The sequence below is a fragment of the Sphaerodactylus townsendi genome, linkage group LG03 (genome assembly GCF_021028975.2).
Source record: "Sphaerodactylus townsendi isolate TG3544 linkage group LG03, MPM_Stown_v2.3, whole genome shotgun sequence".
NCBI classification, from domain to species: domain Eukaryota; kingdom Metazoa; phylum Chordata; class Lepidosauria; order Squamata; family Sphaerodactylidae; genus Sphaerodactylus; species Sphaerodactylus townsendi.
In genome coordinates, this window is record NC_059427.1 from 66,711,230 (window position 1) to 66,739,179 (window position 27,950).

The 27,950-nt window shown below is 43.8% G+C and overlaps 1 protein-coding gene across 2 annotated transcripts; it reads right to left on the reverse strand.

The window, feature by feature from the left end:
- Positions 1–611: 611 nt before the first annotated feature.
- On the reverse strand, positions 612–27,660 carry PARP3 (poly(ADP-ribose) polymerase family member 3). 2 transcript variants are annotated; one of them, XM_048490817.1, is made up of 12 exons: positions 27,475–27,660; positions 21,251–21,286; positions 19,979–20,190; positions 18,675–18,800; positions 9,566–9,757; positions 8,846–8,972; positions 8,143–8,369; positions 4,765–4,932; positions 3,950–4,036; positions 2,968–3,145; positions 1,850–1,996; positions 612–1,367 (listed from the first exon to the last, which is right to left on the reverse strand). In XM_048490817.1, exons 3-12 carry the CDS (start codon positions 20,165–20,167, stop codon positions 1,198–1,200), a joined length of 1,611 nt encoding a protein of 536 aa, XP_048346774.1. In that variant the 5' UTR covers positions 20,168–20,190; positions 21,251–21,286; positions 27,475–27,660; the 3' UTR covers positions 612–1,197. The 2 variants fall into 2 exon arrangements, with proteins under 2 accessions (XP_048346774.1, XP_048346773.1); XM_048490816.1 differs by lacking the exon at positions 21,251–21,286 and having other exon boundaries at positions 27,475–27,659.
- Positions 27,661–27,950: the final 290 nt, after the last annotated feature.

Genomic DNA, 27,950 nt, shown 5'->3' on the forward strand with positions numbered 1-27,950 from the left:
AGAAGAAACAAAACATCTGCAAAAGATTTTTCCCTGAAGTTCACAGGGTGTGTTTTTGTAACATAGACCTCAGGGACAAAGCCACAATGCAGGCACCTTTGTATACAATATTCAAGGACATATGCATTTATTAAAAATAAAATGAACCCAAACAGACGCATTCAAGCTACAAAGAAGGGGAAGAAAGCAAATACTCGCAGGACACAGAAAGAGTCAGTGGCGCCTTCCCACTAAATGTGTGGTAATCATTGAGCCACTAATGTAGTGTACTGTTCCAAATGGCTACCACTTCTCAGCATCTACTTTTATTGATGCCTACCACTAATCTCTTTCCTCTAGACAGGTATATAGCATTCTGCTTTCCCTCTTCATTGTCCGTGCAGAGGCAGTTCCTTGAGTGCGTACATGAGGTGAAGGAACACCCTCCCAAAACATTTTCACACAACCCCTCCCACTGCTAGTGAAAACCCTTATATAGCAACACTTGCATGTTCTCCGCCTCGGTGAATGAGAACAGGTAAAGCAACAGGAAGTTAATAGTGTGTGTGGACAGCACATAACACAGTGCTGCTTGTCTCTTTAGGCAAGGACAAAAAGTCAGAGGCTGAGGATATTTTACATGTATTTATTCATGAGAATCTGCACCTTTTGGGCAAAATCTTTCCTCAGGCAATTAGTCTCTTTATACCTTACAAAGAGGACCACTGTAACGTCAAGTGTAATCTATATTTAATATTGCAAAACATGATCATGTGCAGAAACCAAGAGGAAAAAGGAATAATCTGGGTGGGCTTAACATACATTCATTTGTTTATTTAAAGTACTGACAGGACCAAAGTGCCTCAAGAAATAGGGTATGCCCAAGGACCCGTTGCCATGGTATTTTAAGGGCTAAGATTCTGGCCAATATAGTTTCCTCCTTGCCAGCAAGCATGAAGCAGCAAATTGCCAAAATGCAAGTCGTCTGTGTTATGCGGTTCTGCACAGACTCAAAAGATGGACAGCAGTTTTTCTCTTTCTCTGCTTCTCTCCCTGCAGGCCAGTGGTGACCCAGGATTACTGAGAGCAGGGAAATACTGCCAAGACTCTCAGAGCACAGTTGCAGTTGATCTCACACCCCTCTTTGGTGCTAGAAAGGGGAGGTTTTCCTCAGTGTATATAGGTAGTTCTCAGATGTCAGCAGCTTTAGAATGCATCTCAGAACTGGAGCTGGATGAGGTAGCGGATGCGGCACTGACTCTCCTGGTAGATCAGATATTCACTTTGGCTGAAGCTAGAGCTCTGATACTCAGTCAGAGCAATAGGTTTTCCTTGTGCTACCTTGACGCTTTTCCCATCCAGAATAATCTCTTTATCATAGGCAGGGTCTGGGGAAGACAAAGCAAGAGAGGGTTGAAGGAAACAAGAGGTTACCCAAGAGGAGGCCCACAAGAATTCTGGAGGAGGGAACTTAGCTGGCCCACCCTTGTCAACTCCAGTATCTGCGCTCTCCCTGCCTGATACCCCCCCCCCCCCCCCGCTATGTCCACTGACTGGGCTCATGTTGTGGTGGCGGCAGCTACTCTGCTCAGTTCAGTGCATCAGTGCCAGAAGGGGCAACAGAGGCTTCCACTCCTCCTCCTCAGTCCCCACTGTGGTGTTCTCTGTTTTGGGATGTTTTCTAAACTCCCATCCAAATTTTGAGGTTTGTGATTTTTCTGCAAAGTGCGAGGAGGGGTTCTCAAGTTTGGAAGAAAATCGCCCTTCTCTCCATCTGGCTCCAATCTGTAGATTAAGTTTTGCAATGGGACCATTTGGCTGTTAAAATATATCAATGTGCTGGAAGCCACCATCCAGTTCTCAGACTTACCTGGCTCAGTCACTCCACAGGCCAAGACACTGTCATAGCCATTCGGGGGCTTGCAAAGTGAACAATCATCACGGGTGATGCGATGCTCCTTACCCAGGGCCACCTCATTCAGAAACATTATCCCCACCTGCTTGGAGGTGGTGCCCACTGTAGAAAAGAAGGCAGGCCCCAGTGATTAAAATGATGGGCAGTTGGCATCCTACTACCCTAACATCTAGACCTTGATAGCCCTGTGTCCAAGTCCCTTACCCATACTGTGCCTTATTCTTTCTCACATTCTGCTGCACACTGGGATCCAATCAAGTGGGATCTGGCAAGCCAGAGGCATTACTTCAAGTACTGAAGGCCCACACAGTGCGTAGTGAAAGGAACTACAGCTGACCAATGGGATACTTAAGTCTTTGTCTATAAAGGACCTTCTGCTTTATTTGTGTCCTGGATAATTCAAGAAAACTAAGCACTTGTGTATGGCTCCTCCACCACATTATGGCTAGCCAATTTTGCCTTTGCTGGTGAGTTCCAAACCTAGCTATGAGGTAATGCACTAAAGGAACACAAGACAAATGAAACTGGTAAGTGCAAAGAACCTCACTGTTATCTGCAGGGCTGTATGGTTTTAGAATGCTTTTGGTTTATATCAGGACTCTATTAGATCATATAATAGTAAACTAAACATTTAATATCTTTTATTCCTAGCCTAATCATTCAACTTCCATCTTGAAAACCTTAATAGAGTCACAATTGCAGTTTAAAATGTAGTCTTGGTGTATACCTATCAAAAGCTTTCTGTTTCCTAAAAAGTCCATGACTCCCTTTCCAGTCTAAGCTTTCAGGGACTTAAGGGCTGGTGGGAAGAACTATGAAAGATCCAAAGCCAGCACAGGGTAATAGGGATACAGTTAATGCATGTCTTTTTCATATTCCTTCATGAAATATAGAAAAAGTAGTTTGGCCAGTGTTTCATCAGAGTATTTTTATATAGGTTGGCTGCACCTACAGCTGGAAAAGAGGGCAAAGACCTCCCACGAACCCTTTTCCCATAACAAAGACAAACCATCGCAGAGAAAGGCACAATGAGGGCAGAATGCTCTTCCGAAGGGTACAGAAAGTTATCTCACCATAACATGCTGATTTGCTATTTTCAGAAGCGAAGTACAGGCCCTTTCCCACACGTCCACCAGAGTGTGGCATGATACGCAAGCCACTCTTCAGGATGGCAGCAATGACAGCCACATTGGTGCCATGCCACAGCAAGCGCCGGTTCTCCAACTGGTTGTGAGTCACAAAACGACTGGCCTGTCAGTGTTGAGGAAAACAGGGAAGAGTTAGTGGACAGAGCCCATTCAACTGGCAAAACTGACCCACAAGCAGAAAAAGCTTTCTGTGGGGAACTGAGCATGACTTCTGCATACCACAGTGTAGACTGCAGTCTAATCTGGATGGGCACTTATGGATCATGCAGACAAACCACATGCCCTCCTCTCATCTCATCTGGAGAGGAAGCTTTCTCCTTCAGACTCTGCCACTGCTTTTATTCATCTAAGGGATATTCTGGAATTTCTTTGCAGATTATGATTTCAATCACAGAGTGACATATGGCAAAAATTGGGGCCGGGGGGGGGGGGGGCTGAGAAGCAAATAGTCCTGCTTTTATGTTCCAGTGGAACTAACAGACTGTGCAGTCTTTTCCATCTTCATGAAACCAACCTGAACTCGGGGCCAGTTGCAGAATTTCTGAGACATCTCTCAGCACTGATTGGTACAGGCAGAACTACTCATTATACTTAACTACCATTTGGGACAATGCAGCAGGGCCATAAACCTGATATAGCGTGGCTGCTAGGCTTGCTGGGAACCCTGTTGCCACATGCATAGTTCATACTTGGCTGCCTACCTATTAAGGGTTCCTGGATCTGCTGGGACCAAACTAGAAGAAGCTATGAGCCGCAATGCAGGGCAGGAACAGGTTTCAGTCCCCAGGACAAATTTTATCTAGTGCCACAGAAGGACAAGCTTTGAACTGTCTATCCCCAAGACAAAACAGCTGCATACAATCAGTGACCAAAGAACAAAGAGAATGGCAATGCCAGTTAACCTTACCTCACCATCTCTGTTAACTTTCCAGATATTTAGGACCTTGAGTTTCCGGTATGTGCAACCAGTATTCTGTACATAGGTTACAATCAGCTAATGGGGAGCAAAAAGAAGATTCAGAGGGACAGCAAACATCTCCATGCCAAGGGTGAGTTCTACAGATCTCAAGAAGCATCTGTTCCCTCTAATTTAAAATCAGCCAAGGATGCCCAGCTCCATGTACCAGCTTATTCTGAGGTAAAACTAGCTTCCATGAGGAACGTGGCTTCTTCAGTAGCTACTCCTGAGCTTCAAAACACCTATGGGGTAATCTACCTGGTTGCTTCTCTGTAGGTATTCCACAGGGTGGTTAGAATGTCATTTAGCTGTTTTGTGGGAATTCCAATTTTTATTTAAAACACTAGTTCTATTGGCTATTTATTATGGGTTGTTTGATTGTCTCATCAATATGCAATTTTTATGTAGCATGTTTTTAGAAATTGGTATGTCACTTGGTTTTTTTTCAAACAAATAAAAAAACAGGATAAAAATTAATGTTAATATACATAAGCTTCCCCATAACAACAGATAACAGCTTCACAGTTATTTCATGTAAGGAAAATGACACAGGGCTGAAGAGAGGCTTAAGCTCACTTTCCCTCTCCCCGCACCCTTCCCACACCAGATCTGATCTGAACTGCTCCCATGTGCACCTGGAAATTAACTTCCAAGCCCAGAGCTCCAAGATCAACAGAACCATGGGTGCCCACACAAGGGACACGGGGATAATGTGAAGTGGCCCTTAATAGCAATGAGAGAAGCCTTTTGAAGGAATGTCAGACCTTATAATCCTCTGCTGATGGATCCACCAGGGAGAGCTCACACTTCAACAGTCCATAGTCCTTGTCCAGCGGATGGGGCACTTCCTCCACCTTCATCTCCTCTTCCTTTTCATCATCCTTCTTCTTCTGGGCCTGTAAGCTCTGGGCCAGTTCAATATCTGCCAGCACCTAGAAAGAAATGAGAACCTGCATTACCTGTACAGAAGAAAATGGAAGAAGTCGAAGGAGGCAGTTATCTGCCACTCTAGTTTCTTACCTATTAACCGTCTTGCCCACTGACCCACTCACACTGGGAAAGGTTCATTGACCCTTTGGCCTGAAAGCCGAAGGAAGCTTTAAAGCATGTTTTAGATGAGGAAGAAAGATCCTGTCTGGTGCTCAAAAATAGATAGCATTATTGCTGCACAGGCTGCATTTGGCCAAGCATTCTACTGGATTACTTAAGGCTGCCGCCATGTCTTAATTGAAGATTCATTTGTATTAAGCTGTTTTTTTGTCCTAGAAATGGCATGGCTCTCAAGTCATTAAATCTCTGTCAGACTGATTTTCTTCTCTGTAGCAGTTTCATTACAAACCTAACAGGTTCACTCATTCCCACAGTTCCTAATAGTGCAAGCCGCACAATTGCTGATTAAATTCCACTTGGCACGCTACTGTAAAGGCACAGAACAGCTTCAATCATTTTTGTTTGGTTCCTTCCGTGTTTGCCTTTTGCGGAAGGAAAGTGATTTTGATCTGTTTCAGTCAGAAAGTACATAAGGTCAGTCTAGGACAAGAGTCCCCAACATTCTGCTGTTCTGACACCTTTTCTGTTGCCCAAGAGTTTTTAGAAAACAGGTGGGGTCAGGTGGAGCTTTTGCTCAGCAGGGCTTCACATTGACCATTGGGGATCTGATTGGCAGAACAATTTTGAAAAAGTTGCCACAACAGGATCTTCACAGAGGGACTGAAGGTAAGCTTTGTGCATGTAAGAAAATATTTCTAAGCAATATCTTCATTTTAAGGGAATCCTGTCAGAAGATCAAAAATGTTGAAGTTACTATTACAATTATTCATGACCCCATTCTCTGGTCATTTTCTGGAAGGTTCCGCTTCCTGCAGTAGCCATTTTCTGGTTGTGCCCACCATCCTGTGTCAGAATTCTGAAGGTTTGGGCAGGTTCAAAAAGCTTGGAGACATCGGAATAAGAAACGGAAACCAAAATATAATGCCTCTTGTGGAGTTGGTGAAATGAAAGTTTTTGTCATGAGAAAATCCATGGACACTGAGGACTCTAATGTAGAGCCTGAAGAGACTGTGGAGCCAGAGGTGACTCCTTGCAATAACACGCAGAAAGCAGAGCCAGCTCCAAGGCAAAGCTTGATGCTTTGCAGTTGGGAGAGCCATCAGGAATCTCAAAAGAGCCAAGTAATGAGCCAGCTGCATGAACAAGACAAAGGCAGAGACTGCAATTACACAGTAAAAGGAGAAGAGCTCACATTGCTGATAGCTATGGCAGAAAGCTCGGCGAAACAGAAGCATCTGCATCTGAGGAGGACTGAGTCTTTGCAGGATCCGAGCCTCATTAGTCAGAATCTCCTATATAAACCCTGCCTTGGGCTAGCCTCTGCCTGGGTGGAACGAGTGAACTTCCTGGCAAGTGCCAAATTCCTGTCTTTCTCTGACCTCCAGCTCTCAGCCTGTCTGATCTCCTGCCTGTGCCTTGACTCTGGACTGCCCTGACCACACCTTTGCCTGCTCTGACTCTGGACTGTTTTGGATTACACCTTTGCCTGCTGCCTGCCCTGATTCCAGCCTGTCTTGACCAAGCCTTGTTTGCTGCCTGCCTGGACTCCAGTCTCTCTAACCCAGGGGTAGGGAACCTGCGGCTCTCCAGATGTTCAGGAACTACAATTCCCATCAGCCTTTTCAGTGCATTGGCCAATTGCCAAAGGGGCTGTTGAGCAATACATGGACTAGTTCCTGAATTTGTCATCTGAGAGCCGCGAGGTTCCTTACCCTGTTTCTAACTATACCCTAATCTGAGGGTACAATCCGCTGGTGGGCAGCACAGTTTTGAAAAGCTAGGGGGAAATCTACAGATGCCCTCACAGGTCTGTCTGGGAGAAAAATACCAGACTGAAATGATATAAACAAGTCTAGGAAAATTACTAAAATAAGGACTTCAGAACTCCACCGGGGGGGTGGGGAGTGGGGTGGGGTGGGGGGGGTGGGGGGGGTGGGGGCAAAGGAAAAAAATCTTTGCTGGAGAATTTGAAGACAAGGAACTGGCCAGTTGAAGAATGGGGCTGAGCTGAAAAAAATTGCTTTCTTTTAGGATCTGCCAGGTCAGAGAACAGTCAAATTAGCTTTAGCTAGATTATTTTCCCTTCTTTTTCTCTAACCCCAAATGCACGGGTGCATACACACACACACACACACGTTGTTAAGCAGTATACAGTATGTGTAATAAATATTACATACCAATACCACTCAACAGCTTTTAAAATATATGTTATTGATATTCTTAAAAAATCTTTGCTGCTTAAGCACTTTGGCCTGTGAAACTTTGTTTGCCCCCACGTCCACATTTAAAGCCACCCCATTGTACCTGGCAGCTGTGAATAGGTTGGGTACTACAAGAAACATTCAAAGTTATACAGAAAAGGCTACCCAGTGCAGGAAGCTGAGCTAGGGGGGATGCACATCCACCTCGTGGCAGTACTAAAGACCAATGGGGGTGAGGAGTCCAAGGGATTTCAAAAGCTGTTTAGGCCTGCCTTCCTTCCCTCTCATGGTGCAGTTACTGTCCAGCTTGTGATAGCTTTTACAGCACAAGTCGAAAAAAAGACTCTCTCTCACCCAGCCCTCAGAAGGCTTTGGAGGGCAAATTTCTTCCTGAAGATCTAATCACCTTCAAACTGCTTCTCTGCTACCTCTTTCCCTACTGCCCTCAACTACCATTTCTCTGCCTTCTCTGGAAGGCTTCATCCAATCAGCTGAAGAAACTTGATCAAGGCTTATTCTTAATAGCTCTGGAGTCCAGACTTTAGGATCATCTTTGAAGCATTCCTCCTAAATCAAATTTCCAGTCACCGTGTTTCTCGACACTGAGGTTCCATGTACTTAGATGGTGAATGGAGGCTCAATTTAAGTTCAGTGTCAGGTTGGCAAGCCAAGCAACTTCCCCTTGTGGTCTTGTGGTCAGCATCTCATTCAGCCATGCAAAGCAGTGGTGTGTGCTTCTTTAGCATGCCAGAGATCCACAGCCCTTGTGGACAATTGTATCGGCATCCAAATTAAGCATGCATAACTCTTTGCATGAGACACAATGCAATGAGTTCAAAGTGCCCCAGATGAGTTTAAATCAAACTTGAGCCAGTTCTCAAGATCGCTTACCAGCAGCATGTCCTTCTTGGCTTGGATAACCTCCGGGGTGGTGATGGATGGAGGCCGAGAACGGCCAAAGTTGTGTGGGATGATGGTGTAGAAACGAGAGGAACACTCCTCCAGCTCCTTCCGAGATGGCGGCTGCTTCTGCATGGCTGCCTCAAGGGCCTCCAGGGCTTCAAAGCCTTTGGCAATCTGCTGCTTGCTCAGCTTCCCCAGGGGCATCTTCTTCACATCTGACAGGAAGCAAAATGAAACACCAGGAATATGGAATGGATTGCTCTGACTGCTTTGGTTTTAATGGACTTCAAGTGGGCCTTCAAGTGGCTGTGGGCCACTTGGACTGGAAAGGATTCCTAGTTAGGGGTCTATTGCAGCCTTTCGCCCTCCAGCTGAAGCAACCCTTGCGACTCCCAGGCCTAAGCAGATTGACTGTATTTGCAACAGAGGATTAAAGAACCAAATTCACCACTGCTAGTGGCTTGGACCACTGATCTCCTGAACTTCCCTGCTGCCAGTTACTTTGGCTTGACCTCACTGGAACTGTATAGGCCACAATCCAGCCACAGCCCTATGGTTAGCAAGAAGGTAGAATTCCACAAAGCAGATACCCCTGAATGACCAGGTGGCCTTAGACTGATTCCAAGACCAAGTGATGCAGAGACATGGTGTTTCTTTTGCATAACCAGACAAAGCCCCCTCCACCCTTTACCTAAATTCATGGTCTGCATGGCTTCTTTAAACATGTCATTGCTGAAGATGAGTGAGACCAGTTCCTGGGTAGCCTTGTTTAGCCTGCAGGGTTGTACCTTTTGCTTCAGTCCATCTACAGCATCCACCTAGGAGACAAAAGAACAGCTGATTTGAGCTTGACTTCACAAACAGCGTCACCGCTCCCAACTAGGGCAGGACTGCCACCTCAGATGCAAACTTATCTGGGAACAACCCCTGCCAAACAGTTCTGAGAGCATAAGTACATAAGCATAGGACTATATATCCTGTCTCCCATCCATTTCACAAATCATGGCTCAGTTTATATCAATGCATTCAGAATCATGTGGAGTTCAGAAACCAGCAGGAGACCTCTTAAAGCTTACTACAATGACCATGGGATGTTTCAGGTCCCTTGCACTCCCTTAAATTTTTTTTTTAAAGGTTACAGCATATTTACAAGATTCATGGAAAAATGTGCTTTTCCCAATTGTTAATTAAGAGTTAAATTTCCTGGCTCAAAGCATTCTGGTCACTGCCAAGGCACCAGGATAACTCACCAGGAGTTACCCCTTCTCTTTTATTGAAATTATACAATATATTAAGAAATTGAGATTTATACCCATTAGATTACATACATTTAGGTTTTTGCTAGTTTGCCTTGGAATGCCCTTGCTTCCTTAGCAGAATTTTGTCCCAAATGTGTTCCTTGGTCATTTACCTTCACTGTCACCTCTTGTTCCTCTTCCTCTCCTTGTTGTACTTCGATCAAGGTGTACTTGCCAGGGTGGGCTACAAAGTTCTCTCTGTCAGCCCAACCATTCTTCGTCTTATCTCGAAATTTCTTCTCAAAGTCCTTCTTGGCAGCTTCCAAGGAAGGAAAGCTGCTGAGTTTTGACTGTCCTGACTCACCCTAAAACCAGCAATAGAAAATAAAACACAGATCACTAAGCATGTTGTAACTCATTCCAATCTTTTGTGTGTCTCACTCCTTCAGCTTTATCAACAGTAAAGAAGCAAGCACCCAGATTGGCACCTCTCTTTGATTTTTTCTTACGAATAAGGCTATTCTTGCCTGCCACAGTAGAGAGGTCTACAGAATGACTTTTCAGTCTTCAAGAGGAGAGCTTCGTCTAAATTGGGAGATCCTGATGACCCCGTCTGTAAAGTTTTTAATTGTGATGTGTGTGTTTAAATTGAGAGGTAAGTTGGAGAAGGAAGGGGTGTGTGAAAAGGGGATGAGAGAGCAAGATGATTGGTTAACACTGGAGAGTGACTGAGTAGAGAGTGTGCTGAACTGAGAGAGAGTCAAAATGTGTGCAGAATGACAGAAAGAGAAAAAATATTATGTGCTAAAGTATTCTGTACTGAAGGCTGAGAAGAGAGTCAGTCTGTGCTGTACTGAGAGTGAGAGATTAGAAAAGGAGTCAAATCTTGATGTGAGATGTAAAGGGGTGAGAGAATGAATTGTTGTAAAGTGAAAGTCATCTCAGCAGAAGTTGTTGCCTAGTTTATTTTGTTATGAATTATTTCCTAAAACATTAAGCTACATAACATATATAAATAAAATTTTGTTAAAAAGTAACCTGGAATCCCACACTAATAATTTCCTTGGGTCCACATAGCCCCTCAAAACTGCTTTAAAGCTCGGATACACTACTTCAGGGAAAGAATAAAAGGGTTTGGAATTAAATTTCTGGTGGCAGCGAAATATAGGGAGAGAAAGAAATAAACATTATTTTACACCTATATATATTCATTTGTGAAGAAATCAGAGTGGGCATCACACCATCCTTCATCTCTCTTCTTATTAGAAACTGCCTTTCTATCTGAGAAGGACTACTATAAGACAATGCATGAACAGGATGGAGTTTTGAGTAGAATAGGAAGTTAACAGTTGTTGAAGTGATTATCAGAAGGAAAAATGGGTGTTCAGAAATATCCACTTCAAGAAGATCCTAACCAATAAATGGCTAAATGATAGACTGTTGTGATGACAAAACCTCCACCAATGGGTGAGCAGGACTCACAAAGTCCAGCTTGCCTATAAGTGGGGAACAGGTAGATGGAAAGCATTGTGCTGGGAGTGGGAGGGGGTGCTATGGCCCCAGTAAAGCCCATTGCAAGGGGAAATGCTTGCTCCCACACCCTTTGCTAGGGTCCACTGCTTTGCTGCTAGTTTATGCATAATTGACTTCAGTGGACTTGGAAGAGTTTAATTTTGCTTCGGAGTGCAGTGAGTGTCTTCAAACTGAAAAAGACAACTGTCCCATAGAAGTTCACCACAAGCTTTAAGTCACAAAATTAACTGAACAGTCAGAGCAAAACAAATATCATACCAAAAAGTTGAAGAATGACAAAAGATACATGCTGAAACATGTTCACAGGCTAAAAACATCAACGCCAATAGGGGTAAGCTGGCGGAACACTGTAAATCAATGGGATATTTTTACCCCCAGTATGACACTGCTTTGTCAAAGAAGATAAAGAATCTAATGGTGAGAAATGTAATAGGAAACAAATGCAGGATTGCTAGGCAGGATTCATTGATCCTTTTGTGCAGTGATTGTGGGTCTTCCCCACTACTCCCTTACCCAAGCAGTCCCTGAAAAAGTTGATTCCTAGGTCGGTAGGATCCACATGGAGTAATAGCCACATACGTTAGAGAGCTATGTTGAGCAACAGAATTATCAAAGTTGCAGTTTTGCTTCTGGTCTCTTGTGACTGAAACCACTATTCTGCATAGCCATTTCTTCACATCCTGGGAGTAAACTTTCCTGGGGACAAAAGGAACTGTTTTTGGGAAGAGAAAGCAGGAAGATTGCAGCTGAGATGGATTTTCTCTGATGTACTGCTGGATCTAGGCAATCATCTGTAGCATTTTCAGACCAACAATGTGAAGGGTATGCTATTGGGGCACAGGATGCAACCACTGAGTCTGAGGTATTTGCAATGCTCCTTTGAAATACTTTTTTTTCCTGTAAAACCCTTTCTGAGACATCTGTGCAATAAATATGTATAGTCCAGAACCCTGTTGCCAAGGATCTAAATTATGTTTCCTGTCCACAAGCACTTTGCATTTTTTATTTAATATTTGCTCAAACATCAAGAGAACCCATTCATGCGTAATCGTTAACTTACTGAATTTTAGTTGTTTCAGGAGATAAACTGGTAAGGAAGTATAGGTTTTAATTCCCCAAAACGGAGGGAGATAGAAATCAAATTAAGGGCCAGTAGGTTGCAAGGGAATTTTACTTCACCTTCAAAGTCAAGAGCCATTACCTCAAGGAGGGCTTTGCCTGGCATTATGGTTTGTGTGAGAGATTTGCAGGGTATATGATTGTTCGAGAAGATGCTTGTGATCCAGAACTATGCATTTTCATATAAAAACCCTGAATTCTAAGGCAGGATCTACCCTACTCAAGTGCATATATAGGTGACTTTCTTCTATCTGTTAAGTTCTGTGGTGCCCATTTGTTTTTTACTACACCGTTTTCCATGTTTAAGCATGCTTTGTTCTAGGATTCCAGAGAACACCCCCACTTCTTGATTTGAGTCTGTTTCATGCTTGGGATTGACAGCTGGTAGTCTGAAGTGCTCTGAAATGAAAAGAACATTGGAGTGTTTAGAGGTTCAGTCATAGGCTGTGCCTTTTGCCAGGACTTTGGAGTGCCTGAACACATAGAGAAGCTTTGGTGGTGGCAGCATAACTTTCATTCAAAGCAACAGATGGAGACCCTCTGTTGGTTTATGTTATTTGTGCAGCTTCTAAGAGGGCCTTGTGACAGGCCTTTGAGATATGACTGATTGATAAGATGTAAGTTGATGTGGAGTTCTGAAAGTTAATGCTTCTAAAATGAAAGAGAACTTTAGATCTTTGGCTGCATTCAAACATTGGGTGGGTGGGTCAGTGGGCGGGTGAGGGACAGATAATCTCCATTCAAGAGCGATGATGCATTCATATTTATTTTATTTATAACATGGACAAGTGTGCCTCCCCCTCAGATAATTTAGGAACAAGAGCAAGAAAATCCATAGAAGAACAGAATTCTAAAAACAGTAGCGTGGGGGTGGGGGGGTGGGGGTGGTGGGTGGGAGATGACACTCCTAAAATTCAACAGAGGTCATTGTTGGAATAGCAGGTCTAATAGCAATGATTTGAGTAAGTCAGATGAAGTTGGGAAGGCTGCCTGATGAGTGGTAACCACAACAGTACACTCTCATTCAGATGTAGGTTGAACACTGGAATATTAGACAGCCTGTTCAGGAGACACCATGCTATGGGTCAGTGACAGTGTCCCGGGTTTAAGTTCATATGGTTCTAAGTTACATTGGTATTTCTCTTTAAATGATCTCATATGGCAAGTGTGTGAAGAAATGCCCTTCTCTCCTGAGACCTTGGAAGACTGCTTCTAGTCAGAGACAACTATACTGAGTTACTTGGACAAATTGGCATGACTTGGCATATGTTTTTATGAATAAGGGTTGGCTGTTAGATATCTACATTGATCTGTAATATTTGCTGCCCCATCCAAAGGGAGGGGGATCCGCCATTGGGAGTGGTGTGAGGCCATGCCATTGGCTGCCACAGCCCTCCACGGTGGTGGGATATGAAGATGAATGCTGTCCCTGTGCCCCCACCAGTATAGCGGGGGCAGTTCAGGGGTGTAGACGTTGGCCATTGCCCCAGTTGCACCAGCAGCCAGGGCTTAGGATTTATACCACCTTTTCGGTGGCATGTGTCTATTAAGCCCAATGGAGGCTTCCTGGCAGTGGGGAGACTTCTTTGCATTTTCAGCCTCCCCATGCCATCAGGAAGCCTCCTTGGGAGCGGCAGATAGACACAGCCATGGCACATGGTTGGGCACCAGGCCTGTTGGATGGAGCTGGTTGACTGGTAACTTTCAGTCTGAGTCTCCAGCCTATGAGTTACATGATGATGCCTCCAAAAGCAGCCCAGAGGTTAATGAGGATATGCTTCCTACTTAGAAATTGTGGTCCCTGTCAGCACTCAAGAGAGCCAGATGTCTTCTTTAAGTGGCAAATTGCATGCTGGGAAGTGAAGCTTTCTCCAAAGGTCCTCCAACTACCAAGACTTCAACAAGTTAAGACAGGCCTTCTGGAATGCAACACTGATGCTTGGCCTTCTGGACTGAACTGGGACACAATTTATTGACTAGTAGAATGTGAGTTCTGCTTCCTCTTAACAAAATCTATGTGGACAGTCACTGATTAATGTAGCCACTGCCATAACTGTCACAAGCAGTGAAACCAATGGGGCCTTTATGTCATTCCCTCATACCCAGTGTTTCTTTGCCCAGTCCACCAGTAACCTATCCAAGATAATTCAACGCTCATATACGTGTTTAGCCAAATAAATCTGATGCACAGTTTTTCAAAAAGGAACATATGCAGCTGTATTAGTAAAGCATAACAAGGCACATCAAGTGAGAAAGTGGTTCTTTTTAAAGTTGATCTGAGAAAGTACAGACAAGAAAACTCTGCATGGAGACAACACAAAAAGAAGCTCTTCAGCTCAACTAGCTGCTGACCAGCAAATCAAGAAATCCAACAGGAAAGGGAATCACTTCTTTAGTGGGAGCCCAGTTTTCCAGAAAGTGATGGGATTGTGTAATCAGACTGTCTCCTCCAGAATGCCAAAATATAATGTTCTTAGCACAGCCTATATGTAATCTACTGCTTCTTTGATTTAGAGAGAAGTAATTACTGCCTGGTTAATAGCAACCTGAACATCAATTACCTTTCAATTTTGCTTTAGGACTGGATGCCCAGAGAAGCATTCTGTATAACCCAAAAGCTTGCTTCCTTGCATTTTAAACATGAGTTGATTAGTTGAAATTTTTTAAATATTCTAGAATTTGAGGAAATGTCACGTGAAATAAAATGCACAGAACTTGTTCAACTGTATGCTAAATATCGAAATATACTGCTCAAACTCAGAACAATCTCTGGATTCTCATTAGAGCTCCTCCCACAATGAATGACACTGAATGAATGAACTACATACTAGAACTGTCAGCAGCCTTTTGGTTGTAGAAAGAGAAAGCTACCTGGAAACTTCAGCTCTGTGCCTGGCCTGTGGAGACGAGAAGATCTTGAAACTCCCACCCGCATTCCCCAAGAAAAAATGCATAGGAATAGGAGTGGAGCATGAGTGTGTCCATTAGGTAAAACAAGGACAGGAGCTACACAGGATGTCTATCGGTGAAAGGGAAGAAAGGAGTTCATATTCAACTTTCTCAAATGTAAAAGTCCTGCCAGTGCATGACAAAGTATTCCAGGAAACAAACACCTTATGAAACTTGAACTGAGGGAAAAAGGGAGGAAGACAACTGGCAGACACTAGCTGTCATCCCAGACTAACCTGAGGTGAACCCAGGTCATCACAAGAGGACAGGATGAGGTTAGATCTGCAGCGGTGCCACAGGCAATGCTTCAAAAAGTTCCTCCTAAGCCAGTACTGACTGAGCAGAGCACAACTATCCTAAGTTGAGAGTTCTCTTTGCAACTAAGTATAAAGGAAATCCAAGGTGATAAACGAAACCATCTGGAAAAAAGAAGCCAGAACATAAGCCAGTATTGAAATTTTCCATTTCCTCAAACTTCAAAATACAGTGAAAAACAACCAAGCAACATGGCTCATGAAGAAAACCCTGGCACAAAAGCACACAGTCAGGCAAACAAAAGGTCCAAATCCAACCTTGTCTGGAATACTGTACAATTGCAGAAGTGTTTAATGCAAATGGTTTACGGAGAATCAAGAATGAAAGTTTTTGGATGGAAGAAAAGCGCACTATGTACTTGATACTGCTGTACCTAGCACATGCCATGGTTTAAGAAATGAACCAGTTCACTGGGAGGTAGCCCAACAAATGTGTACTTTAAGAACACTGTCATCTGCTCATGAGCAACCAAGGCATTGTTTATTAATGTGGAGGTGGCAAATAAAACAACCCCAGAAATCTATTGTAGACTTCATCATTGAGGTGCTTTTTTAAAAACCCCAGCCGATATAATGTATTTGGATGTAAAAGTTCCTTGTATTTTTGCAAAGGACAATTGATCCAAGGAAGAACTGAAGTCAAGTATTATAGCAGCACAAGCAACAGACTTTCACAATAGACCATTTACCTTAATGCAAAGCAAAACACTTAACAACATTAGCAACAGATGATAGACGTATATGTGGGCTTTCAAACATCTTGAGTTCAAAATCTGGTACTGTGAAACACTGAATTCTGCTGCCATACACACTGACTTGCTGGGTCACAATTAGAATTTTGAACTGAGCTTGGGGAATTGAATGTATCCCAAATTCAATATTTTAACTTTTTTCATAGATTTTCCAAAGGAATCACATCTTTCCCCCCCAGGAACCCTGCTGTTCTGGCTATAGATGGTAAAATTACTTAACAAAATACTGATCTATTTCCTGGAAAGTCTCAGAACACAGGAGCTGCTACTGATAAAGCTAACTAGGACTATTATGATGTAAACTTTTCTACCACAACATCACATGTATGTGGTCTCCACAGAACTGGCCATGTGTTCAAGTGTGCGCTTGCTACTCTGTCAAAACTGTCTCCTATAGAACAACAAATCAGGAAAAGTGTGTGTGTGTGTGTGGCGGGGGGGGGGGGTGAGAAGAGTACAGCAGAAGAAGCACAGCATGATAAAGTGAACTGTACTCAGGCAGCTAAATACAGGCTATGTATGAGAAACACATTGTGGAGTGTGTAGTTTAGCCACATAGCAGATAGTGGCAATAGATCCTTAAAGATTCATTGCATAGATTTTTATTAACAGAATCCTTGGCCAGCAGAAAGGAGAAATGTATTGCTTTACATACCTAATCACCTGAGTCAAACTGCTTCACATCACATATCTCAGAAGTCAAAGTGAGAGATTTGCATACTGTGACTATAAACCTGTTGACCTGAAGCAAGCGTACATGTCTGGAGCAACTACTTTGAATAATGACTATCATGGGAACCTACAAGACTGTGCCTCTGATAACACCTGTGCTGGATACACAGCTGCAGATAAATACACAGAGAGTTCATGAACGTATTTGCAAGCATGATTGACTTTAAAGTGTTTACAGTCTTGTGGGCAGTTTTACAATAAGCTGGGGGAGGGACAATCCCACGCCCACCCCAAACCTCCCCTTCCAGGGACCTGAGCAGGCCATTTTTCCTTTTGCTTCTCCTTATTCTTTCAATGTTGCTCAATTGCTCTTAAAATTCCACTGCTTTTGGAGCATTTTTCATCCTCCAGCCATTTTAAGTTTCCCCCTTCTTACTAATTTATCTTTCTGCATACCCAAGAGAACCCACCAAACATGCAGATAGCCCTACTTCGTGAGCAGCCCAGTTTTATAGCTTTCACCTTCCAGTGTTGCCATCAAACCTCAATTTTGTCAGCCTCTCCCCTTTTCCCCTCTTGGTCCCAGACCAGCTAGTGTTACACCCACATGAAACCAACAAAACACGTGGTTGGCTATTTGTAGAACAAAGCTTGAATACAGGCAGAAAGGGGGCATGGCCAGAGTACTAACAGGCTGATCACACCACACGAGAAACAAGACAGATCCCAATACATACTTCTACTTTCCCCTCCTGCTCTCTCTTGTATTTCCTACTTCCCTTCCTTGAGTAGTACACATCACACAAAAGGACAGGTGACTATTTGGAACTCTTCTTTTCAAAATGCTCATTGTAGTATTGGGTGTTATATTATGCTCTATGTGCTATATTAATCTGATTGCACAAGTGTTCTTCTTCTCAATAAAAACTGTCCTGCTGCTCAGCATATTCAGGTTCTACAGAACAATCCAGAGCCTGTGGCAGTGGGTCACAGCACCACTTTGCCACTGCCTCGCCACGTTCAGGAGGACTTCTTGGTAGTGCAGGGAGGCTAAAAAAAAAGTTTCCCCACTGCTGAGAAGCCCTCCATTGGGCACCATGGGCTTATGCCATCCAAAAGAGTGGCGTAAGCCCAAATCTCTAGTGCTGGTGTTCTGACAGACAAAGGCTGAGAGGAAGCTGACTAATGACGGTTCTGCTCCAGCCTACCCCTCAAACACCCCCAGCTGCAGTGGCAATGTTTTTTGTGCTGTCAAGCCTAGGCGAGGGCAGCAGCTTCCAGGTTGGGCACTGTTGAGCCATGTAACACTCAGGCACCACGGTAAGTAATTCCCCCTCACGCTGGCAGGGTGGGTACCCATGCTGGCGCAGAGCTGCACCGACTCCACAGAGCGGTCCACACAAACACACATACACTGATTGAGCTGCCCATGCTCCTTTTCAAGCTTACTTAACCAAAGTGATCCCATAGTATTTATGTGATTGTCATCTGTTACACACTGGATGTAAAACTCAGCCTTCTATGAATAGGAGCACACTTGGTTTTCCCAGTTTGAATTTAGACCAAACAAGAAAGTGTGTCACATTCACTCAGATGGATGTCTAATACTTGTAGGTCTTCCTGGCCACATAAACAATACTAGATCCTATCTAACTAGGGGGTGGGGAAACAGAGATGCATACTGTACAGAACCAGCAAGGAACACGTTCAGGGAATGCTGCTTGCAAGCAGGTCCTTGGGGCCTATCTGGAAACTACAGTTTAGGAAACATTATAGGAGGATACATAAGAAATCTGAATAATGGCTAAAATTGTCTCAGGATAGCTCTCAGAAGCATGTTTAAAGAAACAGCTATTACATTTTCAGAGTTTGTGACCCACCACCTGGATCAAAGGAGAAGCATGCTTGAGCCCCAGCAGTCACAGTGTGCAAAAGATACTTACCACCCGACCCCAACGGTTCCAACAGCTGTAACTCCCATTATGCTCTATGAGTTGGATAATGTAAAATTTGTTGTTGTTGTGGCCTATGTTGGTTTGGTTCAGCATGCAATCATAGTCCTCATAGACCTACAAGAATAAACATTAAACAGGAAATATGAGAACACCTCTTCTTAGACACTCACAACCATGTTGCATTTATGCCAGAAAGAGATAAATCAGTGCATATCAGTGGAACCCTGCACTTTGACCTGTTCATCCATAGACTGACAGAATGGCGCTCAGTCAACCCCTATATCTCAGTCTTAGTTTGGCATTTCTAAAAAGGAGAATACTATTATGATGCAGGAGTACTGCAAGAACAAACAAGGCAAGCACCATAAAAATATTACTATTAAATACCTTGCCAGGAATCCCCAGCATTATATCAATATTATCTCAGGCTACTAATGTAGTTCATGTTAGAGACTGATGAATTCCAACTCTATGATACTATAATTTTTTTACAGTAAGAGCTGCTCAGCAGTGGAATTGGCTGCCTGTGATGGTGGTAAGCTCCCTCTTACTGGCAGTCTCTAAGAAGTGGTTGGATAGATACTTGTCAGGGATGCTTCAGGCTGATTCTGCATTGGAGAGAGATCACTAGAAAGCCTGTGTGGCTCCTCCCAACTCTGTGATTCTATTATCATAATTCCTATCTGTGTTGGAATCCTGAAGAAAGAATGTTTTCCACATCTGTACCAGGAAATTATTAGCTAATGAGCTGGCAGGAAAAACATGCTCCCAACTCAGTTAATTTTCCTTCTACATACAGATGAAATGTGACTTATAACTGGGTGAACAGGTCACTTAACCAAAACAACAGAGACTCAGCAGAAAGAGCTTCAAGATGAAAGAAAGCTCAAGATCAAATTGGGGTGCTGTGTGGTTTCCAGGCTGTATGGCCGTGTTCTAGCAGCATTCTCTCCTGATGTTTTGCCTGCATCTGTGGCTGGCATCTTCAGAGGATCCTCTGAAGATGCCAGCCACAGATGCAGGCAAAATGTCAGGAGAGAATGCTGCTAGAACACGGCCATACAGCCCGGAAACCACACAGCACCCCAGTGATTCCAGCCGTGAAAGCCTTCAACAATGTCAAAATCAAATTAATAATAATTCCAGCCACAGATGATCAGGAGACAGTAGCCTCCTTTTACATTGTGCCATCCTGTTCCAAAGTTAGGAAAAATAGTAAGTGCTTTCTTCCCTCCACTGTGCCCAATGCAGACAGAGCACAAGTAGAACTTCTGTCAAAGTGTTAACCTTACCTTGGCGTCACTGGCTTTACATAGGTAGCAGGAAACATCGATTTTAGCTTTCAGCTTCTCCTTGGGAGCTGCCTTCAGTGCTTCCACGGTGGAACGGAAGCTGTCTTCTTCTGGCTCAGGCTCCTTTTTTACCTTCTTGCCCTTGACTGCTGTCTGGGTTTGGGCAGGGGCCTTGCGCTTCGGGGGCATGATATCCAGAGGAGAGTCTCAACCTATTTCCACCACACACACAGACACAAACAACATCAGAAGAGCTAATTAAAATCACTTGGTACTGCAAGGAGAGAGACTGACTCAGTCCTGGGTGTGAATTCCTGGGGACCTGTTGCAAACAACTAATATTCCTGAAGAGAACTCAGTCCCTCCTCTCCACCCAAAGCGGAAAAGAAAAAGTGTCTGCCATGGGATCATGTTGGGAACCGACTCCCTTGCATTGTTTCAGTGCTAGCTGATTCACATTTTCTTGCTAAGTTATTTGGTTTCAGTTAGTCCAAGGTTTTTCTGTTTAGACATCACTCTAAAACAGCTTGACAAGTCCCAAATGGAACCAGTTCCGCTGCTTCTTTCTTCAAACATGCTGCCAGTAGCATGACCCTAAGCCAGAGGCTGAAACCTACGCCTTAGGCAAACAGCAAAAACTACTGCAGCACTCACAGTCAAAGACCACTTTTAGGTTCCACTCTCACTAACAACACCCCCCCCCCCGCCATTACACAAGCTCCTAAAACATCTGGTTCCTAGCCAACTCAGGACCAAACTCTATATTAAGCATGGGCTTTTTAAAACAGGGAGTCTTGATACCTCTCCTTTGTAAAATGAAATGCAGCTGCAGGGAACTGCCAATCACTAAAAATATTTCCTCATAGAAATATCTTTCCCCTGAACTGCTGCTGGCCCATTAAGGGAAACCATGCCAGTAATGATATCTCCCCCCACCCCAAGAAGCAGCAGCAGGGAGGGAATTCAGTCAGAAAACCATCATGGGTGGATTAGTTATCTACTATCCCATGATCTGATCAAGCTGGCATCTCCCAGTCCCTATCTAATTTCATTTTTAAAACCTCAGTGGTGTAACCATGTTCTTCTGTTGGAGCAAAATGGAACAGGAGTCCAGCAGCACCTTAAGGCCTTACAAAATTTATTCCAGTGGAAGTTTTTGTGGATCACAGCTTACTTCAACCCAGAACTAATAAATTAGATGAGTTAGATGATACTAATGAATTAGAACTAATACATTAGATGAGATAGATGATAAAGCAAGCTCTGACTCACATAAGATTGACTGGTCTGTGATGTGTCACTAGACTCCTGTTTAATTAAGACAGACAACATTAGGACACCTAGTCATAGACCTGGCAGCATACCATTTGGTGCTCAGCCTCACCATTTATTATTAATCAATCAATCAATCAATCAATCAATCAATCAATCAATCAATCAATCAATCAATCAATCAATCAATCAATCAATTAATTAGTTGGACTTTTTATACCGCCCACCCCCGAAGGGCTCTGGGAGGTTTACAACAAAATAAAACCCAGTACAATATAAAACCACTTAAAATTAATAAGTTAAGAAACACAGCACAAACCAGTATAAAAATTAGATGGCAATATGGTAAGGTGACAATCTTATTTGTGTCAAAGAGGGAAGACAAGGTGGAACAGCATCAGATTTCACAAATTCGCCCAACAGATGGAATGTAGGGGATGCCACTTCAACGGCTAACCCCCTCCCCCCCAAGACCCGGTGGAATAATTTCGTTTTGCAAGTCCTGAATAACTGTTCAAGGTCCCATAGGGCACGGACAGATGGTGGCAAAGAGTTCCACCAGGCAGGGGCCAGGGAACTGAAGGCCCTGGCCCGGGTGGAGGCTAGCCGTATCATGGAGGGGCTCGGGACCACCAGTAGATTGGCCTCTGCAGAACACAGAGGCCGGGTGGGGACGTAAACTTAAAGCTTTTCTCCTTAGGGAAAAAGTTTTTTTCTACACAACTGGAGCAAAATAATTCCAAGAGTCCATCAGAATTAATCATATCAAAGTTGCAAGCAACTGGTTATGTAAGGAAGTCCCAAAGATTGATCCAAACAGTCTGAATTCCACACAACTCCACTGTTGTCAAATTCGTGATTTATGCTATATCTGTAGGACAGATAATGGCAAAATTTCAACTTCTGTTTCCTATGGGAACAGAATGTTCTTGAACTGTGTTACTATTATTTATTAATGGTTGGTGCATGCATAAATTACAGCTTTTGTCCACACTGCAATCCAATCCTTTTCAGGGCAAACCGTGGCACAGAGTTTACCGCCAAATCAGAAGCATAAATGTATGTGTATAATAAACAATATTATATATGTTCATGTAGTACTTGGGAATTGATCTCAAAGTACATAACAGTGAAAGTGGTTTTCATTTAACTTTACTGGCATGTGTCATCTCAAAACAACATGATATCAAATGGTGTCAAAGCAAAAGGAAATACTGACCAAAGGATACTTCTAGTTTCCTTTGTATAATGCGAGTAATTTAGGCCCAAAAGGGAAATAAATTTCTAAATTTATGCTTTACTGCAAGGTTTTGAAAATGGTGAACAGAAAATGCCTGAACTTCCTGTATAAACATTTCACTCTCTTCCACATAGTTCATACAGGAACATAACACAAGGCCTAGTCGCATCTGTACACAGATGACACAAAAACAAAACCAGATGAGTAAAAAGTGCACATCCAACACAAGCTGCATAAAGACATACAGCAGCTTTCAGATTCTGCACAAAATCAGACCAAGGAAAGGACCGTTCCGTTTCTGCAGGACCCTAACTCTACCCACCCACATAGCACGTTTCTCTGTGCTACGGCGGAGACTCTTAGGACTTTGACATATGTCTACTAAATGTTTGGTCTTTATGTTAGGGCAGAGACTCAAATTCAGTAAAACTCCAACAACCCAACAGAAAACAAACACTTTGTTCCCTTACTCTGTTCACCACACCAAATCAAGAATGGGTAACTTGCCATCTCCCTGAAGTTTGCCTCAACTGAAGAATGTTATTTTCACTTTGAACTGTTTGCTCTGGCCATTGAGCAACGCTACTTAGCCTCACAAAACTAAAAGGTAGTATTATGTAATGGTTAGAGTGTTTGACTAGGATCTGGGAGTCATGGGTTCAAATTATCACTGTACCATGGAAGCTTGCTGGGTGACTGTGACCCAGTTGCGCTCTCTCTCTCTCAGTCTAGCTAGGGTAGTTGTAAGAATAAAACGGAGAACAGAACAATGCAAGCTGATTTGTATACCCACTGGAAAAAACAGGTAGGGCATAAATGAAGTAAATAAATAAATGGAACTCCAAATCAACCCTTAATACGAGATACTAATAGCCTCCTAGTAGCATTAATCCAATTTATAACCTATGGCACTTTTATACTTCACGTTTATTACCTTAGCAATTCCTTCAATTCCTATAAGAACAGTCAGTGTTATCTTCACGTTGTAGGGGAGAGGTTGTAGGGGAGAATTAATACATTATTTATTTTTATGTATTTCTAGCCCACCCTCTACCCGAAAGTCTCAAGGTGGGCTATAACCCAAGATAAAAATTATATAAAACCAATAACCGATTCTTGACTGTGGTCAGGAATGGGTAGGGTACATGTACAACAAAAAAACTCAAATGCAATATTTAACCCTATACCAATACCATTTAAAATCCAAAAAACCTATCAAAATTTATAAAAACATTAAAATTCATAACATCCGTTTAAAATTCATAAAACCTATTTAAAAATTCCTGTTACCAGAAGGAGGAAACCATCTCTTCATCCCAAGGCCAGGGAAAATAGGTGAGCCTTTACAAGTTTTCTGAATGCATTAAAAGAGGATGCTTGACACACCTTGGGTTCCACAGTCTTGAGGCCACTACTGAAAAACCCCTTTCTCAGGTCTCCACCTCTTTTATTATTGTAAGTGAAAGTAGTACCAGAAGGGCTTCATCTGCTGATCTTAGGGCACAGGCAGGTCGCTCAGGGAAAATATCTGGGGTCCAAGCCATTTATGACTGTATAAGCCAACAATAACATCTTACACTGGGCTCAGTGGTGAACTGGCAGTCAGTGCAGTTCTTCTAAGATTGGCATGATGTGCATGTGGCCAGCAAAGTCTGTTAGCAGTCTTGCTGCCATGTTCTACACTAGCTGCAGCTTCTGAACCATCTTCAAGGGCAGCCCATGTAAAGCACATTACAATAAGTCCAATCTGGTGGATACCAGCCCATGGATTACTGTAGCCAGATCATCTCTGTCCAGAAGGCGCCATAGCTGATGAACCAGTCAGAGCTGGGAACAGGTACTCCTGGCCTCCACCTGAACTTCAAGTATCATAGCAGAGTTCAGGAACACCCCCAGATTTCACACTTGTCCCTTTCAGGGCAATACAGCCCCATCAAGTACATGATTTCTTCACACTTCACAGACCCGAGTCCCACTGACACACAGTATCCTCGTGTTGCCTGGATTCAGCCTCAATTTACTGGTCTTCATCCAGCTCATTACTGCCTCCAAGCACCTGTCAAAAATGTCGACCACCTCTTCTGATTCGGATGGAACCAAGAATTAGAGCTGAGTGTCATAAGCATATTGATGGCATCTTATGCCAAACATCCTGATAACCTCCCCAGTGGTTTCATATAGATGTTAAAAAGCAAGAGAAACAAAATTGAACCCTGAGGGACCTCACAAGAGAGGACTCACAGTGTCGAGAAGAGTCTCCCATGACTACTCTCTGGTTCCGCCGTGGATGTAGGAATGGAACCATTGCAAAGTGGTGCCTTCAACTCCCAAGCTCCGTAGGCTTCCCATGAGGATACTATGATCAACAGTATCAAAAGAGAGATGCAGGAGGACCAACAAAGCCATACTGCCCCCATCTCCCTCCCAGATCAAGGCTGCTTCAGTTCCACAAGCAGGCCTGAGTCCAGATCGAAGTGGGTCTAGATCAGGGGTAGGGAACCTGCGGCTCTCCAGATGTTCAGGAACTACAATTCCCATCAGCCCCTACCAGCATGCCCAATTGGCCATGCTGACAGAGGCTGATGGGAATTGTAGTTCCTGAACATCTGGAGAGCTGCAGGTTCCCTACCCCTGGTCTAGATAATCAGCTTCTTCCAAGCATACCTGTGGTTGAATGGACACATCCTCTCTAATATCTTGGCTAAAAGGGGTATGGTAGCCACCAGGCGATACTTGTTTAGATCTTCAGGGTCTAAAGGCGATCTCTTAAGAAGGGGGTGCACCACCGCCTTGTTGAGAGCCAGTGTAACCACCACCTCTCTCAAGGAGGTATTTACTGCTGGCATATCCTGTATTCAATCAATAATATCCAGTGGCTAGTTTTTGTAAGCCAAAGAGGACAAGTGTCTAAAAAGAATGTAGTTGGCCAGACCCCAGCAAGCAACTTGTCCATATCGTCAGGTCTCGTTAAGTGAAACTGATACAAAATAACTGGACCAGATGGTTCTCTGAATGCCTCATGACCATTCTCAGTTGTGGTATCCAATTCCTTGTGGATCGGAGCAACTTTGCCCTAAAAGTATCTTGCAAAGTTTTCACAACAAACCTTATTGTCTACTGCCCTTGGATCCTAGGCCTTGATCTTACAAGGCCATTCAATATACAGAAAAGTTTTGCTGGACAAATACTTGAGGATTCAATCGTGGTAGAAAAAAAGAACTCCTTTTTACCCTCACCACTGCCACCTGATAGGCACACTAATGTGCTCTAACTCGGGTTCAGCCAGCCTCACAGTGGGATTTAAGGCACCTGTGCACTAGCCGTCAACCTTCCTGTTTCATAGCCTGGAGCTCCATAGAATACCACAGAGTTTTATGGGTTCTACTGGTAAGGCGAAGGCACTTGGGAGCAATCATGTCACTGGCCCTGTTCATCTCTACATTCCAGAGAGAGACAAGAGCCTCGACAGTCCATCCAGAAAATCCCCCAGAGCATTCAGGAACCATTCGGGTTCCATAAGACTCCAAGGGCGGACTATCTCCCTCCTCTTGGGGGCGGGAGAGAATTGTCACTGCAGTTCCAAATCTTACCAGGAAATTTTTGATCCATGATAATGGCCTTATTATCAGCCATTGTATTAATGGGTAGTCTCCACTACTACAGTCTGTGGCAAAGGCTAAAACAAGGATATGTCCTGCTGTATGAGTTGGGCCAGTCACAAACTGAGACAGATGTATCGTCGTTATAGAGGTCATAAAAAGTTGAGCTGGTCCAGTGAGTCTAGTCTGTGTGTGAATGTTGAAATTCCCCAGCACCGCCATGGCAGGGGACTCCAACCCCACATCTGAGCCCACCTCCGTCAGCTCAGATAGGGAAGCTGCCCGGCAACGAGGTGGACAATATACTAGCAGCAAACCATTGTCTAAGGCTCCCTAGTGGCACAGAGAAGACCAAGATCTTACAGATCATTTTGTTAGCCATTGTTAACCAGCTTCCAGTCTAAATAGTACTGTGACAGACAATTTAGCAGATTTGCTTCAGAAAGCTGTTTGCAAATATTTTTCAGATGATTCACATAAAATAAGCTAAACCACTCTCTCTCCCTCCAAGAATGGAATGGATATAATCTGTGCATGGCAAATAATGTTACTATGCTGGTTATAGTTTCCAATAGCTCCTTGTACTTCCAAATGAGGAGTTCAGCCACAGAAAGTGCCTTTCAGATGTTGGTCTGTATCTGAAGAGAATGATAGGAACACAGGATGCTTATCCCATTACAGATGCTAATTTTTTGCCCCTAAACATTTCTACCTTGCTTTAATCAAGCTGATTACACTTTGAATTTGTACCTTTACATCTTGACTCCCTTCTTTGCAATACCCCTCCAACAATCTAACTGTGATAAATGGGCTCAGTGATTGCCATTCATAGTGTTATCTGACCATAAAAACTTATACCAGGAAAATAGTATTGACCTTGAAGGTTCCATAGGACTTGAATCTTGCTCTTTTACTGGATGCATTGCTTATCCAGTAGTGAAGATCTACAGCAAACAAATGTTACTAGATCATGAGAATTGTGACTAGCCTACTTGCCCATATATACTTAATTTAACCACCAGCCTCAACCAGCCAAGCCAGAGCACCTCTTTTGTTGTTTACAAAACTTCCGGGTTTGATTGCTTGCCTTGGGCGATCTATTTACAAGCCTTCAGCAATCGGTGGCCTCTGAAACGAAAGTATTTCTATTTGGGGTTCTGTCGCCCAGTAAGGCATGCATTTACTTACTCCAGCTGCAGTGGCCTGGAAGAAGTGAACCAGCCGCCAACCCTTCTACCCTTGGGACCGTCCCTGACTTTTCTCTGTCTTAGAAATCAGTTCCAGGATATCTTCCCTTGCTCATCACTTTAGCAGCAATGCATCCCTAGAGAAGCCACCACCCGCCCTATTCCTTACCCCCTCCTGCCCTGGGGTACCAAACTTACCGGGGAAGGGTGGGGGGGTCCGCCGTCGGTATTGGCAGCGGAAAGGTCGGCAGCCGGGCAAGTTTGGGCAAGTCAGCCTTTGCTGCAATCAGTGCTTTCTCTTTCCCCTGCCTGCTGGTGACCTCAGCCTGCCTACATAACAGTGCAGCAACAACACGCCTCTATAGCGCGGCCCACAGGCAACCAACGGGCAGCTCGGATCGCCGCTGGAACAGCCAGAGATCCTCCCAAGGGATCCCGGCAATGCCAGCGGGAGGAGCCCTCGGGCTCAGTGAATGCAACTGGGCTCATCCCGTGCATGGCGGTTTACGGCACAGAGCCGAACCAACCCGCCATGAAAAACTCTTGTAAACGTGTGTATATGTATAAATAAAAGCGTGTTTTTATTGCGGTAACAAAAAGCCCGCACAAATCTGAAGGATCCTCAGAACTCTTCAGCAGATTCAGTTTAAAACGGGGGGGGGGGGGGGGGGGGA

Coding starts and splice junctions, on each gene's coding strand:
- PARP3 (XM_048490817.1), bottom strand. CDS start 20,167: ATGCCCCCGAAGCGCAAGGCCCCTGCCCAAACCCAGACAGCAGTCAAG. Junction 8,973..9,565: donor AACAAGAGGTGACAGTGAAG/GTAAATGACCAA, acceptor TTTGTCTCCTAG/GTGGATGCTGTAGATGGACT. Junction 1,368..1,849: donor CTGTGGAGTGACTGAGCCAG/GTAAGTCTGAGA, acceptor TGTCTTCCCCAG/ACCCTGCCTATGATAAAGAG.